This window comes from Gasterosteus aculeatus, chromosome 3, assembly GCF_964276395.1.
Source record: "Gasterosteus aculeatus chromosome 3, fGasAcu3.hap1.1, whole genome shotgun sequence".
NCBI classification, from domain to species: Eukaryota; Metazoa; Chordata; class Actinopteri; order Perciformes; family Gasterosteidae; genus Gasterosteus; species Gasterosteus aculeatus.
In genome coordinates this window covers 5,087,973-5,106,200 of record NC_135690.1, presented here as the reverse complement: position 1 = coordinate 5,106,200, position 18,228 = coordinate 5,087,973, and the positions used below count along the sequence as shown (strand labels likewise).

Sequence of the window (18,228 nt, the reverse complement as noted above, 5' to 3'; positions counted from 1 at the left end):
CACGGACTGAAGTTTCCCACCGCGCCCAGCAGGTCCCGTTGTTTTAGGCTGCAGGGTGACACGCACGAGGGAGACAAAGATAAGCCTCATTTGACGGAAGAGAGACACGGCAACAATGTCTCCATGTGGCTGGTGAGTCACCCAATGAAGCGGTAGTTCTGCCAGGGTTCTTTAGTTCAGGTTGAAGCCCCTTGTTATAGGAAGTCCCCCACGCAGACGCTTGAATTTTAGTGCACGTGTATCCTGACATTTACGGTATTAAACAAGTAACCGGAATAAACGCTATTTAAATAGCAGATTCCAAACATATGTTAGTGGTGTGTGTGTACAGGACCTCTCTGACTATTATTGTACAATGAATGAAATAGTTTTACTGTACAAATTTGGAGATTTCTGCCAAGCAAAAGCCCTTCAACCGCAAGTTCAAAAAGACATTTCTCCATATTTGAGCTGCAATAAAAACACATTTCTCTATAATTCCAGGCAAAGACCAATGTACATGTGTTAAGGACCTCTCAGACTACTCCTGTACGAAAAATTAAACATTTTTACTGTACAAATTTAGAGAATCATCCGAAGTAGACAGTAAAAAGATGATTTCTCAATGTTTGAGTGGCAATGAAAATACTTTTCGCAATAAGTCCAAACTATGATTGATGCATGTGTTCAGGACATGGTTTTATCTTTCATTACAAGCAAAGCAAATGCCTGCAGTCATTGGCTGTTGGGACTAGAAAATATGTGTTAATATTTCATCACGATTCTTTGGAGATAATGAAACAAAATAAAGTAAGTAAGTAGTAGCAAATCTTTTATTCTGTTCTCATGATCTTGAATCAGGGGAAATCTCGGAGGTCAACCGAAAGTGCGCAGGAGCAGTTGTGTGTCCTGTGACATTGCTGTGGTCCTGCCAACAGGGGAATTGCGCTCAATTCAGCAGTTTTTATTGCAGTTCAAACCTTGAGAAATGGTCCTTTTGAACTTTGAAATAAAGGATAATTATCTAACTTTGTACAGTAAAAGTATTCCTTTTTTTGTACAAGAGTAGTCAGAATGGTCCTGAACACACATACTTCAGTCATTGTCCAGAATCTTTGATTAAATAGCTTTTATTCCAGTTACTTGTTTAATACTGTAAATATCAGCCTACACGTGCTCTAAAATTCTCCTGAGTTGGCCGCAGTTCCCCATGTTAGCAGGACCACAGCAATGTCACAGGACATGCAATTTCTCATGCGCACTTTTGGTTTTCCTTCTGTTTTCAGAGAAATCCCCCGAATCCTAAATTCAAAGCATTTCATCTCAAACTCAAAAAGTCTTATTCAAGATCATGAGAACAGAATAAAATATTTGTTATACTTACTTTATTTTGTTTCATTATCTCCGAAGATTAGTGATGAAATATTAATTCCAACGCATATTTTCTAGTCCCAACAGCCAATGACTGCAGGCATTTGCTGTTTGGCATGAGACCACAATGACGTCTGTATTACCAGTAAAAAGGTGCGTCCAAACTTTTGACTAGTATTGTATTCACACTTCTTCAACCATAACATTTGTGTAGCTGTGACTAGCCTGTGAGTGGTGTGGATGTTAGTGGTTGGATGGTAGTGGACGTCATCAGTGTACCCATTGTAAACATTGGTCGGGCACAGACGTGCTTGAATTACATGGATATGCAATATATTCCAGAGGATTTTTACTGTAAAAGTTGAAGATCAGACAGATATAATTATGTTTCGTAATAGTCCATTCGTTTGAAATTGACGTCAGTTGATGAGTCATAATCTAAAAGCAGTTTTCAGGTTTATAAATGGATAGATGTGTTGTTCTTACACATCTTTATTGTTATTAAACTTTTTCGGCCATAGTTTCTGCAATCATATTCAAAAGAAAACCTTCCGAAGAAGAAAAATAATTTTTATGATACCATAAGGATTTCTTCATAGATTTCCTATGATGTTATTTATTTTAAAAAAAGAAGGGAAAGAGCAGAATGGCTATTTTTATTTTGAAAAATGCAGACCATTTACCAGTCTCATTGTTCATCTTCTCGGCTTGACTGGGGTGTGATAAATGACACGGACCACATTAGTGGGGTCTGCAGATCAGTGGGCGAGGGGGTGGAACAAAAGTGACCCGGGTTCCCTGAGTATCTGAACATAACAGATGGGATCGGGTCCGGGCTCTTGCACTGAACGTGGAAAAGCACCACAGGAAACCACAGGAGAAATAAGTGTTAGGATTGTTTTCATGTTTGGCAAATTCTTTCTGAAAAGCAATGGCTGTTACTTAATGATACATTGTCCACACCAATACAGTGTGGACAATGTATGAGCACCACTGTTCTGCAAACACAGAGTGCACCAGGTTTGCTCCTCTGTTAAGGAGCGCCAGTCAGAATATTTTCGGCATGTGCTGTATGTTAAATAATAACCAACTTCCTCTGACCTTTTCTGATCTTAGGAGGATCCAGAAGGCTCACAGAGCCAAAACAAACACTCACTGAAAACCCTGACAAACATAGAAGTCAATAAAAAAGAATACGTTGGATGAAGACAGCGCACATCGAATGTCCATGTGGAATTCAAGGAATGGTTTAATGTCTTAACATTTCGCTGATAAAAATGGCCTTAAAATGGCCTTTAAAAAGATTTAGATGAAAGGATCAAAAATATGTTTCCCAACATTTTTAACTATTGAAATAACAGATAAAAGACAAAAGATATTCCATTATGGTCTTGAGGAATGTATTCTCCCAACCTGATAATCATGTCATTACGACACAGAGACCAATAAAGGGAGAAAACTGCTTTAACATGTCCTGAAAAACTTTGTTTTCTCCTATAATAACCAGGAGTGGAACATTTCCCAATAGGACTATAGCTGCTGGGACTCTCAGCACTGTGATTCAGCGCCGCTCTCGCCCTGTGACATCAACGTTTTCCATCTGTGTTACAATGGTGTGATGAAATGTGTCTGCGTGACTGCTAATCAATTGCCAGATTCATTCAGGGCTTGCTGTGCAGGGGGCTGCAGTATTTCTGGAGATGAATTCAAAGAGACAAAGCCGACAGAAGCTCCACTTTTGAAAAAAAAAAACATCTATCATCTGTCGGCCTCCTGTCTGAACCGCACTGCTCCCGCCGTTAGAACAGAAACCTCTCAGAATCTGGTGCTCACTTCCTCCTCTGTGTGACCTATTAAAGTTCACATTTTAGACAGGAAATATGTTTCCTTGTGAAAAAGTGTTGAGTAATTTACACAGAGCAGACCCAAATTGAATCATTCAGGATTGCGTTCTAGAGTTTTTGTAATCCCACCAGCATTTTCGCCCTCAATTGTCTTCTCGAGGCCTCAACATTTGTAAACTTGCACTGTCTTAGATAGATTTAAACTGTCAAGAATACTCACTGTGCGAGTTCTCACTAGGGTTTATGAGATTGGCATGCTAACATTAGTAAGTCACCAACCCCAAAGTACAGGCAATGCTGATGGAATCTCATTAATTTGAAAAAAAGTAGCTTTCTGGATTTTTTTTTATTTTGATCTGGTTTTGGTTCAGGGTATCAATTCAAGTTATTACATTCACCCAGACGGAATGCGAATATCTCTAGTAAATTCAATGGCAATCATAAAAAAATGGTAGTCTCAGTTAATAGTTATAGTCATAGTTTAGTCTTATTTGGGAAAATTGTTAGATATAAAATTAGAAAATACTTTTTATCAACTTGCTATATCTGTGATTGTTCAACGCACAAATATAGACTGTTGGCAAGGGTGTGTCACTTTCTAGCGGAAGTGCACTGCCTTCATTACTTCCAAAGAAAGGTATGACGTGTCATTATTTCACAAGTCAAATGAAGTCATGGAACCTAATCTGCATTCAGACGTTTTTGCTCTCTTGACCAAAGTTTTAGGATTTAAATAGCAACGGATCAGTGACAGACCATCATTTAAATCTGTTTTTTTGTGTTTGTTAAATTTGAGTATCTGACAATGTGTTATTTATCTATTTCACTCATACGTATTGATGCTTTGATTTGAGGTCAGAACTCACTCACAACTGTCTGCCACTGACCTCAGCAATTAAACCCTCAGGATGTTAAAATGTGAGAGGTAATACTGGACCTTGTTATAGGATAACAAAAAAGAGACATCCTTTCAACAAAAGCAGTCTTATTCTATAATCGTTTTTTTTTCCTCAAATTGACTGTCACGTTGAAAATTGTCTCTCTATTTCCTACTGCAAATAAAGATCCAAAGACCCACCAAGGTGTCCTCTGCTTTCTGCTTTAGGAAGTTACAAGGTATTGCACATCTAAAGCCCTCTTAAAGTCACGTGTGACTAGTGTTGAAAAGGGTTTTTTGTGGAGGGTCATGCAGCCCTCGGCTCAAGTCCACACATTTGACCTCAGGTGTTTTTTGAGTAAGCGTTGCCGTTGGACCCTTTTTACCAGAAAAGACACCATGCTGTCCTCTGCTGGTCAAATTAAAGATCACTGCCCTTCTTAGGCTTCTATGGAATTTGATGTCAATTTGATTTGCCTCCCAAGAGAAACAAGCTAAAGTATAGAGACAGTATTTTTTTTTTACCATCCAAACAAAGCCACTTCGCCGCCCCTTTGAAGAATTCTTACAATATTTACAGTGAAGCATTATCAATATCTTACGACTTGTCTGACAAAATGTGATATTGATGATAGTAATCTGTGACATAGATGTAAGAGTACACAACCCGTGTCCTTCTATTTCCACTGGGTGGCCATATTAATAATATTCTAAATGTCATATGTTTGTGTTTGTCAGTGTTTGTGTGTGGAGTTCGTATGTCCTAGAATGACAATAAAAAGTGTTAAACATATGCACACCTGCTTGGATTCATGCTTATGTTCCCTTTAACAAATGAACTACTGAAGATTAATGTTAAGCCAACATCAGAGAGGTTAACGTGTGTGGCATAACACAGGGGATTTTACACATAGGATCATTTTTTATTATATAACTGAATTAAACACGAGAGCGTTCCCATGTAGAAAGTGTGGGGCTGAAGGCAGTTCGGTGTGTTGAGTGGATTTCTGTGGTGCAGGAGCTTAATTTCATTTATATTTTACGTTGCATTTTGGCTTAGACTCCAATATTTTAGGGGGCGTTGATACGTCTCTGACCGTAGTCTTCAACCCCCTTTTAACAAGTTGAAGAAGAGAAAGAGTCGCGATCTAAACTCAGACAGAAGAGCATTTGGTGGAGGCGAGGGGGGTTTGGTGCCCCCTGCTGGCCAAACTCTCAATGAGCAGATGCCAACGGCTTTGTGGTGGTTTGCTAGCACTTTACCCAAAAGAATCCCAGGTGACTGCCGCTTTACGAGGTCAAGTAACGTGGTCAACAATAACAACCTAATAATATAAATACATTAAGTACTGTAAAAAAATTGTATTTTCTTTATTGTTTTAACCTTTTGGTATTTTGTTGCAATCCTACAATCTCTTTTGGGATTGTTTGGGATTAATATGTACGGTCAGAGTGCGCAGGCTGCTGAAGAGGAGCGAGCGCCCCTTGAACCTGGCGAGCGCCTGGACCAGCCGTGGTAACAGATGGAGGACAGCGGTCCCTGCAAATGGTAATGGACACAAGTCACCATTATGTGCATCTATTCCACAATATCAAATTGCTGCTGGGTGCACTCGACTTTTACAGCTTGCTGCAGCTCTGCGCTGAATTTAAAGCTGAAATGTTGAGACTTTAATATAAATGATTAGATTTGACTCCTCTCTGTTGTTACCTCCGTCGGTGTGTCCCCCTCCGCCGTGTCAGAGTGGTAGTACACCTCGTAGGTGAGCGCAGTGGAATATAACAAGGATTTAGGACCCGTGAGAATTCATGGTTCTGCGTGTGTTGCAGAGCAATTCACCGCCAGAACAACAGGCGGAGTAACGTGTTTTTGTTGAGGGTGTGTGAATGACGTGTGTGTGTGTGTGTGTGTGTGTGTGTGTGTGTGTGTGTGTGTGTGTGTGTGTGTGTGTGTGTGTGTGTGCGTGTGAGCACGTGACTGTCACAGGTAGCTGCACCTCAACTGCACGTATGACACATTCATTGCTCTACTGTTCCGTAGTAAAACTACACTGAAACCACATTATAATGCAGTGGACGTTTGTATTATCCTATATCAACTACAGCATTTGTTGTACTGTACTATATACTTTACTATACTGTACTACAATATTATTTATTATACTGCACTATACTACATCTGTCTATTCTTTACTGTGGATACATCCAACAATACACTACACAACAGCATATTGCAGGACATCTAATTATTTTCTACATTTATAACCCTTTAGTTGAGGGGGGACACTGTCAGCGACACGTCTTCAATCAGGCTAGTTTTATTTGGGAGACTTTTCCTGTGGTCGTGCTCAATTGGTTTGCGTCTCACCCAGATAAGCTCATGTCACTGTGTCAATACCCTTTAATTAAGTGCCAACACTGTACTGAGCGTCGTCACCGGCAGGCATGAAGCCCATAAGCGCTGGAGCTAAATTAATTGCTCTATTAATATGGATGAGGGTTGTCTTAGGTTGACCTGCTTTGGCTACAAATGCACACTCTTATGCACATGCACGCGCACACTTTTTTCAGCCAAACTGTTTTCTTGGGGGGGTGACTAAGACTTTATGTGTCGAACACATTTCTGTGTGAAGTAACGGGGACACTATACACCCTTTACATGCACCCTTTGCATACACCCTTTAGAGTCACCTTACACCGCACACAACCCGCATGCCGATGTGTCCTTGGGCAAGACACTTAACCCAACATTGCTCCTGTAGCTGCGACTACAGTGTGTGAATGGTAGTTACTGATGGCAGGTGTCACTGTGTATGGTTCTCCTGTCATCAGTGTATGAATGGGTGTGAATGGGTGAATGATGTCATGTAGTGTTAAAGCGCTTTGAGTGGTCGGAAGACTAGAAAAGCGCTATGCAAGTACAGGCCATTTACCATTTAGTATTTGTAAGAACTGCCCTAAACTTACACAACTGTCTTTTGGTTTTCTCTCTCAATGTGATTCTAGTACAGTATGTTTCTCACCACGGCGCCCCCCTGCGACGTGGAAGCACACCCCTGCCTCTCAAACACCAGCTGCGCAGGGAAGAGGCCGTATCGGAGGACTGAGATTGGATTGGAGGAGCCGGCCATGTTGCCTGTCAGTGTCTCAGGATGTGTCCAGCGGCCAATCGGCAGCCGCCCGGTCGGCTTACCACAGCCACGGCGGAGCTTTGAAGATAGTGCTACTGGGACAGAACGGCGTGGGCAAGTCGTCGCTAGCCTTATCTCTGGCCGGGCAATCGGACAGCTCCCTCTCTATAGACTCTGAGACGCGAGCATGTGGTAAAGACCTGGATGGCGATTGATGGATTTGGATTTTTAAATCTGTCTGAAGGGTTACTTAAGAAATGCTTCGCACTGCGTTAGCTAAGCTTAACAATTACTTGTCAAAAGTCAGGTGAACAGATTGATACCACTCTGATGTCTTCAGGCTAGACATGAGCCTGGAGGTAGCAATTAGCTAGCCTAGCTTAGCATAAAACACAAAACAGATATTCTACAGAGGTTATAAGATGGCTTCTGGTTGCAGAGCCGGGGTAAGCTGATTGCGCCCTTTTTCCAGTCTTTATGCTAAGCTAATACAACAAGCTTCCCTTTGGGTCCCCCTCATGCATAAAGCTGACTTGGCCGTGACTCACGACATACAGGATTCATTACTGCCCATGTTGTACACTTGGACTCATGCATCATAAATGGATAGAAAAACTACTTCCTTCCAAGAAGCTTGTGCACTATTTCCATAAAGCCAATTTTTAACAAAGCCGTAAATTGTTCTATAAGCTACACGTCAAAAATTGTAAAGTGTAAAACATAAAATTTTACTAAAAATAAACTAATCAACACCTATTTAATTACTGCTTTTACAACAGTTTTCAGCAGATGCTCTAGCAGCCCCGTGAGTGGGTTAACACCTCACTAATCAATACGTGTCCTCACAAAGTAATTACTGGTGAAATATAGTGAGACCCTATTAACACCAAGGCATTTGCTGTGCTGTATCGATTTCAAGCTGTTATGGGCTTCTTTATATTTTAAAAGCTTCACTGCAGTTATAGGTAGTTTATTACATTTATCAAGTGAATTAAATGGTCAACAAGCATCTTTAAGGTTTTACTTTTTCTTTGCAACTTACAATGCTAATGTGTGCCTTTTGTACGTCTAAATGGTTGCTATTCCTGTCACCAAATTCCATGAAAAGTCACAACTAATGACATTTGTTGATCCTATTCACCAGCAAAGATAAAACATGCTGAGCCACGCCATTAACAGCTGTTCATTAATAAACGCGCAGATACTGTAGATGATCCCTGAAAACACAATATTTCACTAGATGTATGTTAAAGTAGTTGAGCAGCTAAAAGTCAAGGTGTCTCAGACTTACTGATAATCATCATCAAGCCGTACTGAGGGTCTCAACTGCTTCCTCCCTCAAGCAAACTGTGGCTCAGCTGTGTGAGAGGAAGCGCTGCCAGGTCTCTGGCAGCAAGAAGTAGGCAAGAGAAGCCATGTCCAGAAGAACAGTTCATGTTCTTCAATATTCTATTCATGTTCAGGAGAACCCATTGAAGTTAAATAACTGTTAGTGATGACATTTGAGAAGTTTGGATTCTTTTTAGCAAAGTTTTTTTTTGTGGAATACCTGATGTGGCCCAGCCTCACCCACATACTGCCTCCAGCGGCCCCCAGGTCATTTGAGTTTGAGACCCCTGCAGTAATGCAAACGGATTTCTAGCCAATGAAATACGAAAGTCCTTCGTAGGATTATTCCCAAATAACTCAAACGGGGCCTTGGGATCAGGGACAGATCTGCATGATTGATTTCACTCAATGTGTCAATAGACAAAATACTATTCCACTAACATTGGACAATTGAGGTTTAAAAAACCTGCACATTAACAATGCTAATCAGGTCAATACTATCTCAAATCAACAACAACTACTAGACAACAACAACCCTACTATGTAAACAACCACACACAATCATTCACGTGGAGAGTGTGTGTGTTTGAAAGAGTGGGCGATGTGGGGGGGGGGCGCTAGAATGATAAAACAATAAGGGATAGAAGAAAAAGGCAAAGCAGAGTAGATCTTTGAGTGACAGTTTCTGTGTCCAACTGCTACCACACAGACACACACACATTCGTACAGCTCTGTGTTTTTAACAAATAAACTTCCAACGATCCGTCTCCCTTTGTGGTGACCGGGAGGCAGAAGGGAGCACGTCTGGGGCCGGAGGAGCGAGTGAGAAGGCTACACCTGCGTCTGCGGACGGAATGAGAGTACCTGCATCTCTCCAGTCCAACCCTCCCCTCCCCTATCCATCTCTGGTGGGGGGGGGGGGCTCTTTCTTCGGTGAGAGGGATCTTCCTACGGGTCAGCGCTGTCACCGGACGCGGCTGTTCCCGGTTTCAGGTTGGACCAGAGGTTCACTCTTGTTTGTCTCTGTGGGGGACGCGGCCGCCAGGTGGCGCCAGAGAAACGTATCTTTTTGGATGCGCCTCGTTCGAACAGATGAATTGGTTTATTTTTCTTATTCTGGTACCATTACCTGAATTGACCAGGAAGAGCTTTCATTAGGATTTTAAAAAAGCCGCCCACCGAGTTTACTCGGAGAAAGAGAGGACTTCAAAAAGCGGTTGTGTAATGTCTGTGGTGGGAGCCAGGAAGATGAGTCAGGAAAACAAAAGAAGAAAATAAACCTGATGATGTGGTCAGTTCAGTTTATATCAGATTGGGTTTAATTGAGCAGAAACATAGCAGACAACTTGATTCTAGTAGGTCAATCTCAACTTCCCTCTTCTCTTCTTTCTGTCTGTCCAATAAAGGCCAAATGGCCAAAAGAAAAATATGATGAATTAAAGTGTATGGCTATTTACCCCAACTTGTAAAACCCTAACCCTCAAATTACAGACATGATGCATACCACAAGAAAGTCAATATTCTCTCATTCCATTTTTCCTCACTATATTTACACTTTAAACTGTAAAAATTCTCAGTTTGGACGTGCCGCTGTGCATTCTAGGAGATATCAGGAGGTCGAGAGGCAACAGAGGTGCAGTTTATAGCAGTCAATAAGATGACCAGTACAAGGTCAGAGATTGTCTCATGTATTTATCATGGTAACATGACATCCAATCACTTCGAGTGAATTAGATGTTTCTATCCTATTAAATGAACGAATGAAGGATGACTACTTTTTTTAGTGTGGTGCATGTGTGGTCGTCTTGGACAACAATTGCACATTACAGTATTTTAAAGAAAATGGAGACTCCAGGAAGTCACTGCCAAGAAAAGGTTCTAACATTTGTAACTTATCTTTTTAGGATTGAAAACATTTCATTAAACAGTATATAACGAGTTAATTATTGTTAGGCTTGCTGTGTCCCCACGATTCCAGTTTTTCTGCTAAGCTAACCGTCTGTTGGCCGTAGCTTCATATTTAGCAAGAAGACTTGAGAGTAATGACAACGGTCTGAGCTAACTCTCAGTAGGAAGCAAAGGAGTATGGTTTTAAATGTGTTAGTGTGTGTTTAAGATTTTAAAAATCAAGCAATTTCCATCTTAGATATTCAGCTTAAATGAGCTCAACTTGACCATGAATTAAAATGATTGCTTCACACAACTCAATATGAATAGCTTGAAAACCAAAAATGCAATTACTCGTCCTCAGTGGGCTTGTCAAAGAGAGCAGGAGCATCTAACGCCCTTTACATTATGAAATTAAGCCGAGCTGGGGAGAGGTCATTTTCCCATGCTGATGTTCTCATGTGATCCTTTGTGTCATATTCCTGTTTAAAAGACACGTCTCCGCATTTAAGTGCAGAACAAAAGATGAAGGCTTCTATTCGAGCCTCCAATAAGACAAAGAGGCCGCTTTTCACAAGGTTATCCAGATGACAGTGGATTTAGATAGCGTTGGCAGCTTGGTAGTTCGTCTATGGCTGCATCGCTTGTCGATTAGCCACAGATCTTTTTGTGTTGTGCCGATTCTAGAAGTCATACTTATCAGATGCTCTTTTTATTGCCATTTGGGGATGGTTGTTTAAGGGCTCCATGGGGATTCATGCTTGATTGGAGAGATTCTGTCGGCTGATGTGGCTCTGCAGACGTCCTTCGGCCCCCTGAAAAAGGCTCTTGAGATGGCAGGTTCACGTCCCGCGTCACGACGTCGCTTTGATTCAGTTACTTCTAAGTGGTGACGTGTGCTTTGATACTAACAGAAAGTGGTTTGTGAATTCAGTAAAAATTCTCTCCCGACTCGTTTTGAACTGGAGGCTCTCTTCTATGGGGTCAGACTGCAAATGCACACTGACTTACATATGCAAACATTTGTATGTATTTGTTTGTGGATCGCTCCACATTTTTCTTTGTTTTTTTTGAGACTCCCCTGACTTTTGCGTGTTTGATCGTGGATGTATTTTGCGGTATTATAACACAAGCTGCTTTGCAATGTAATGGATCCCGACAGCTCGTGATCATAAGCTAACGTTGACTTAGTTAGTCACCATACAGTCATTATTACTAACTTCACACAACATAGCTTCACCGGTACTTCGCTTGGAAATAGCTAATATTAAACAAAAATAAGTAAGTAACTAGTTAGACAACTAGATTAGGTTAATGAGTTCAAAGAGTGTCGTTAAGTACACCTTTGATTCGACGTTAGCTGATTTTAGCCAGTTCAAGTTATCATTAACGTTGGAGTCAACAAATTAGTCTTTTGGAAGCTTTTCAAGTTGTCATTTGGGGAGCAGTTAACACACATTTCAGATCCTTTCTTGTCATGTTTATTGATTTACCCCCCTAGGAATCACTGAGGCTGACATCCTTCACAGATTGCATGATAGACTGGAACACATCTTGCAGAGGCAACCTCTTGATATAGAAGGGCTCGCATCCCCTCAGGGTTTGGTTTTATTAAGTGCTTTTATTAAGCACATGAGGATGTAGGAGAACATGTATTCTGTATTTGTTTATCGTACTTAATGCTTACTATGTTAAAGTATCACTGTTTATATTTCTTTTTTTTAATAGCGAAGAGATATAGAGAGATATATGATGGAAATACATACATAGATCCATATACCTGCCTTTCTTGCATACAATTTGTACATGAAAACAGACATTTAGAAAGACAAACAATGTACTGCTTTACTGTTCATGTCATTGTTTTGGTTTAACTGTGTTGGTATTGATTCATTTATTTGTAAATCCTTCTGTGCGCATTTGTAGATTTAATATATTTGTCTTTCGGTGTGCATTAGCAACCATTGAGTCTAATTGAACCCCATTCTCTTCAGCCTCATACTGTCTTGAAGGTGAGTTGCTGAGTAACTCTGGCATTGCGATGGCGAATATAGACCTAGTGTTTTTATGGAAGGTAATGCATTCTGTTTATGATCCATCTGAGAGGCTCACAAACTGTTGCCTAGAGCCCTTTTCACATTTACTGCAATCTTAAATAGCAAAAAGGATGTGGCTATGACTGCACAAGCACCCAAACAAACACAGTAGCATTTGTGTACAAAGCTTATTTTGACTCATGCATTTGGACACATACATACATACGGTGAAGCAATTGCAGAAGGGCCTTAAACTTGTGCCCTCTGTGCTGGCCATGGGGGAGGACTCTTCTTAGTATAAATGTGATGGGAGTCTGTAAGAAAATGATTTAATTCTCACTTGATTTATTCCCCCTGTTATCGTATCAATCGCTAGCTAGTAAGAAGGGTATTGTTTAGGGTGGGGCTACCTTGTGATTAACAGGTTGTCTATTCTAAAAAAAATACAATAAAACTTTACGTCACTACTTTGCAGTCCAAATATGGTCACTTCCGCAGAAAAAACGGAAGGCAAGGACCAAAATCCCAAATGGCGAGTGTGTCACGGGGGATATGTGATTGGCCACGTGGGTTCTAACTTGTCAGCCTGTGTGTCGGTGTTCGGTGAGTAAGTGAGTGTGCGGGAGGCTCAGGGTGTGACAGGCTCGCGAGAGGAGCAGGAGCTACACGCCGGCGCTGCACAGGGTTTTTTCCCAAGCGCTTATGTAAGAAGGAAGGCATCAGAGCCCGGAGCTGACGCACGGCCGGACGCGACAGCAGGAAGTAGAGCGGCGGGTTCCAGCACGGAGCCAGGCACACCAGCAAAATGGCCGCCAGGGACGCCACCTCCCACAGCAAGGACACCTTGTTCTCGGCTTCCTCACTCGGCGATGCAGAGGTGGATGACGCCATTGAAGATAGCTCACGTCCCGGCGTGCTGACGGGGGAAGCTGCCGAGCTGACATACGGGGACATGACATTGACAAACTCAAGCGCATAATACGGCAGCCAGCTGATCGCAAACACCAGCGTTGAAGCGATCAGCAGAGCGGTGGCCTTCTTGTTGCGGCGGTCGGCGGTCAAAGAGCCGCTGCAGCCGTGGAGGTGAGCGATGATGAGGCCACAGTTGACGGCGATGCAGAGGAGAGGCGCCACGTAATAAACCAGGAAAGCGGGAACCAGGAAGGACAGCCACTCGTCGCGGCTCACGGCCCACGTGCAGCCCCCTTCAAAGTCAACGTAGGTGACCTTGGGCAACGCCATGGTTACCGAGACCAGCCAAATGGCTGCAACACTGCATAACCTGCGGAAGAGGAGAGCAGAGCATCGGCCTGCAACTCAAATTGTTGTGCAGGCGGATCCCGTCTGTGCGAGTAAAAACAGGTCAACTCGGCAAGAAAACACAGACCTGGATCTTGTGACATTATGAGCCAACGATTTGTTATTACCTGGACCTTTAATGCCTGGACTGACCTGTGAAATATGCTCATGTGTCAACGGAAAGCAGGTTGACACATTTGATTTAAGCCTCTGTTGCGCTTAAGAAATTGACTTTATTGGCATTATTCTCATGCACGCAGACAACCGAGTAGAAGAGAGTTGCATGAAGGACTGTTTAAGAAAGTCATCTTGTCATGTGTTACAATCCCACTATATCTGTATTGTGTAGTGTTAACAATACATCCAATAAATATAAATACACAACATACTCACACTAGCGTCAGGCTGGCAGGCGATCTCGTCCGTGGAGCAACGATACGATACCTCAGCACCGACAGCGCCGCCAGGCTGAAGATTTCCCCCCCCACCGTCACAGAGGTCACGAACCCCAGGAGGACGCAGGTCCCACCCCCCAGCTGCCAGTCATGGACACTGGCACTCAGAAGGACGCAGGGCAGGGTGAGCAGGGCGCCCAGGTCCGCCAGGCTGAGGTTGAGGAGCAACACGGAGCTGGGCTTGGAGCGACTGCGGGGGTTCCTCACCAGCACCATCCACAACAGGAGGTGACCCCCGACCCCCACCAGGAGAGACACCAGGCTGACCATGGGCAGCACCACGGTGAAGGAGATGGTGGTGTTGGTGGAGACGACGTTGAAAAGGAGGTTGACTATGGCAGGCATGGTGAAGGCTAGAAAAACCAACACACATTTAGAGATGTTTTAAGCACGATAGTTAAGCAACTAAGAGGGAAAAGGAGAAGCTGGCGATGAAGAACCGTAAAAAACAAAATCGGGAGTAATTCTATGAAATAGGATTGAGGATGAAGAGGGAAAAGCCGGCTGAAGGGGGTGAAGGCGGGGAAGGTTGTATGGGGGTCAAGGGAAGCGAACGAATGTGAGAGATTGCAAACGAGACGGGAGCAGCAGAGAGAAGATAAGAGAGCAAAGAGATATTTAGAGGTGAAGAGAACTACCATCAACTGTGCGAGCAAGACAAAATCAGGAGTACACAGAGATACACAGCGCCAGCATCATTCTGTAAAGTCATTTCAAACAACTCGCTCCCATGTATTGTGCATTCTCACAACAGTCGCAGCTCGATGGGGCCCGAAACAACGCGGCGGGACTGACGAGCCCGATTCAGACCAAACAGCTCGAGTCTCTCTGCATCTTAATCGCTCTCGGTTGACATCAACAAACAGTCGGGGACATCAGCAAGTAGGCAGCGTCACGATGCAAACAAGACAACTGAGGGAGACGTTCTTGGTAAAGGGCAGGCAGTGGACCAAAACACACCTTAACGGATCGCCATGCGTAAAGAAGCCATTTGCTGGCTGTCAGAGAACTGATTCAGCGACCTGCACGCCGAGAAGGTGTTTTTTATGGTAACTGGTAACGGCTACACTCACCTGCAGTTTGCGATTTTTACTTTGACCGATTCGTCTTGAACTTAAGTCGTGTTCAGCTCGTGTAGTGATAAGTCACTACACGAGCTGAGACGTGAGCTTTAAATAATGGTTTGTTATCGTGAGTTTGAGCAAAGTATTTGAGTAAATGTGGTTGTTGACTTTTAGTAATGACAATAGTAGGTCACACAACATCTATCTGTCATTTTCTATCAGCACCATCGACAAGTGAATTTGACTTTTGTCAAACTGTGTCCATGATGCTGTGTGTGAGGGACAGATGGACAAACAATTGAACAAACGTTTGTTCGTTCCTCTGCCCATCTGTTCCTTTCCTGCTGTATCTCATCCATGCTTTACATCCATGTCCAAATTTTAATCTTTGCGGGCGGGAGATGATGAGCACTCTGATGAGCAAGAAGTTTAAATGTTAAATGTCTATTTAAAAATAAAAATAGTTTAAGGCAAAACAGCTCATTTGTAGGCTGCTTCGTGCTGCACCAAATTGGACTTCCCACATCATAACAGCGAATCACAGTGTTTATGTTTCTCCTGTCACTCAGCTGCATTGGTGCAGTGGCGGGAAGAGGCTGAAAGGGAAAAACGTAGCATGATAAATGAAGAGAGACAGCCAGCGATAGGAAGCACAGAGATAGGAAGTGAGCAACACAAGGCTGAGCTAATTGTGTTTAATTTTAGCCACATTGACCCAGAGCTGTGCTGACTTACTGATCTAGAAGTTGGGACCGGCTCTGAGTTATTTTCAGTCCCACTCCTCAACCGCAGTATATGGATTCACACACACACACACACACACACACACACACACACACGGCAGCATGAAACAATCAATCCAGGCTGGGCTTTTCAGGGGAAAAGACGAATCAGAAGGGACAAAAAACATATTGATTTACTGCAAAATTCAAGTACAGATGGGTGACAGGCGAGAAAACCTTTGGAATATATAGTAAGCAGATGCCTCCATACAGGGCGCCAAAGGCATTTTAATGCTTTGATGGCTATACAGATACTACAGATCAAGTACAGTCACTGCACCCCAGCTCAGTTACAAAATATACATTTATCAAAATCTATCCCATGGATTGCCATTAAATTGAATACGGACACTCATGCTCCCAAGAGGATTAACTACGAGGTCTTTTGTGGATTCTGGGACTTTTCAGGAAAATGTCTGGAGAAATAGGCATGACATTTGGTAGAAAAATTAATTAAGTATTAAATAAGTATTAAATATTACCATGTTAGTATTTTCTTTATGAGCGTTAAAACAACAACAACAACAGAGGTTTCCCTCATTACAGAATTCAAATCAATGCAGATAAATTCTCTGAGCAGCATAATTGAATATTTAGTATTTGGTCACACACATTTCTGTAAAGAAGTGTACACGTTTAACTCAAAGACGTCACGATACACAGTTAATGATACAAGAGGTCACAAAATAATTGACTACAAATGTGAAAATACGTATTTGACCATAACAGAAAGTCAAACCTCAGGTGGTTTCACACAGAAGCTCAGAGTGATGTGCAGCGACTCTCACCGGCCCAGGTGTGGACAGGAGATAGAAAGAGAAAAGCAAAAAAGCCAAGGTCTGAAATGCGGCAGAGCCACGGGGAAATCCGAAGGAGTCCAAACCTGTGTGCCTTACTGGTGGGGAAAAGCCCTCCGCTTCCCATCAGCTGATGTGCTCTACAAAGAGCAGGATGAGAGGGTACACACCTGCGCTCCTCCCTGCATGCTCCCTAAACACTTTGTGTGCACATCCTTTGTGTACTTTTCTGTCATGTTTCAGGCAAGTTGTCTCCCTCCCAATCGAAGCAAGGCTTAAAGTAGCCTTTTAGACAATTGCGTGCTTCAAACTTTGTCTCGACAGCTTAAAGGAGCCATTTTGAAATCACTGCAGGCAACAACACCTGTGTGTTCCTATTCTTATACAACCAAACTATTTAGGACTTAGCATGTCCCAATACATGCTAATAAATACCAGGCTGCATCAGGTCCTACGAGGGGCGGAGCGAAGGGGTCGAAGTTCAACGTGCATCATAGGACGAAGAAGTAGGCCTATGCTGAAATTGACATATACATATAAATACATATATTGTATGGGAAGCTGCAGCATGAACTAAAAGTGAAAATTAAATTAACACAATGTACTATCTAGCATTACGCATTCACAGCGTTCACCATCTTAGCAGGCTAACATTTGCTAATCCCCAGCAAATGTGTAGCTTATTTGTTTCCAGAGATTTGATGAAGAAACCAAACACAAATGTGAATGTCATCGCGGCGTCATAACGGAACAGTCAAGAGGATCAAACACATGAGGATTCATCCCCCGGGGACCATGAGCGGTTTTGTGCCGATCCATCCGCCGTATGGGGAGACATTACCATGCTAAGAGTCGTAGCCTGACTGCAAATCACACATGGTGTTTGACTCATCGTGCCTCATCAGGGTAGAACTTCAGTGCTTTAAAGTCTGACCCACCAACCTACAATAATTGCTGGCATTGGGCACCATTAGGAGCCTTGTTTGTTCTCGGGGGAAAACAGACTCTGGTAGGAGACAAGGAAAGATGGAGGGAGCACAGAGAGGACAGGGGAGGCATCAAGCGGGAAGCAAAGGGGAGGAAGGGAGGACGCAGGATGAGTGACTTCTTCCAGCGAGGCTTGCGTGCAGAGTGTCAAACACGCCTCCTCACAGCGTAAGGATAGGATGTGAGAATGAATAGAAGCCCTTTTATGAGGCTCAGAGGGGGACGCGGCCGCAGCCGCGGCTGCCTCGGTGGGAGACGTCTCAGCGGCTCTGGATGGAGCGCGAGGAACGGGACAGAGGGTGGCGCTCAGTTGGTTGGTTCTTTTAAGGGAGGAATAATAGATTGCGGCCGTAAAGTTTATGGGTTCAACTTGAAGCCTCTTTACTGATT

At 42.9% G+C, this 18,228-nt stretch overlaps 1 protein-coding gene and 2 long non-coding RNA genes across 3 annotated transcripts; 2 read left to right on the top strand and 1 right to left on the bottom strand.

Annotated features, from left to right (window-relative positions):
* Positions 1 to 3: 3 nt before the first annotated feature.
* On the top strand, positions 4 to 4,860 carry LOC144405477 (uncharacterized). Its single transcript, XR_013467090.1, has 3 exons — positions 4 to 132; positions 1,429 to 1,503; positions 2,467 to 4,860. It is a non-coding gene; the product is annotated as an uncharacterized LOC144405477 (long non-coding RNA).
* Positions 4,861 to 5,519: 659 nt separating this feature from the next.
* On the top strand, positions 5,520 to 7,948 carry LOC120815557 (uncharacterized). The gene is made up of 2 exons (XR_005711755.2): positions 5,520 to 5,620; positions 7,078 to 7,948. It is a non-coding gene; the product is annotated as an uncharacterized LOC120815557 (long non-coding RNA).
* Positions 7,949 to 11,883: 3,935 nt separating this feature from the next.
* Positions 11,884 to 14,659, bottom strand: LOC144405476 (somatostatin receptor type 5-like). Its single transcript, XM_078098897.1, has 2 exons — positions 14,147 to 14,659; positions 11,884 to 13,736 (listed from the first exon to the last, which is right to left on the bottom strand). The coding sequence occupies exons 1-2, from the start codon at positions 14,551 to 14,553 to the stop codon at positions 13,028 to 13,030; spliced, it is 1,116 nt and encodes a 371-aa protein (XP_077955023.1). The 5' UTR covers positions 14,554 to 14,659; the 3' UTR covers positions 11,884 to 13,027.
* Between the last annotated feature and the right edge of the window lie 3,569 nt (positions 14,660 to 18,228).

Coding starts and splice junctions, on each gene's coding strand:
- LOC144405476 (XM_078098897.1), bottom strand. CDS start 14,553: ATGCCTGCCATAGTCAACCTCCTTTTCAACGTCGTCTCCACCAACACC. Junction 13,737..14,146: donor CCTGCCAGCCTGACGCTAGT/GTGAGTATGTTG, acceptor CCTCTTCCGCAG/GTTATGCAGTGTTGCAGCCA.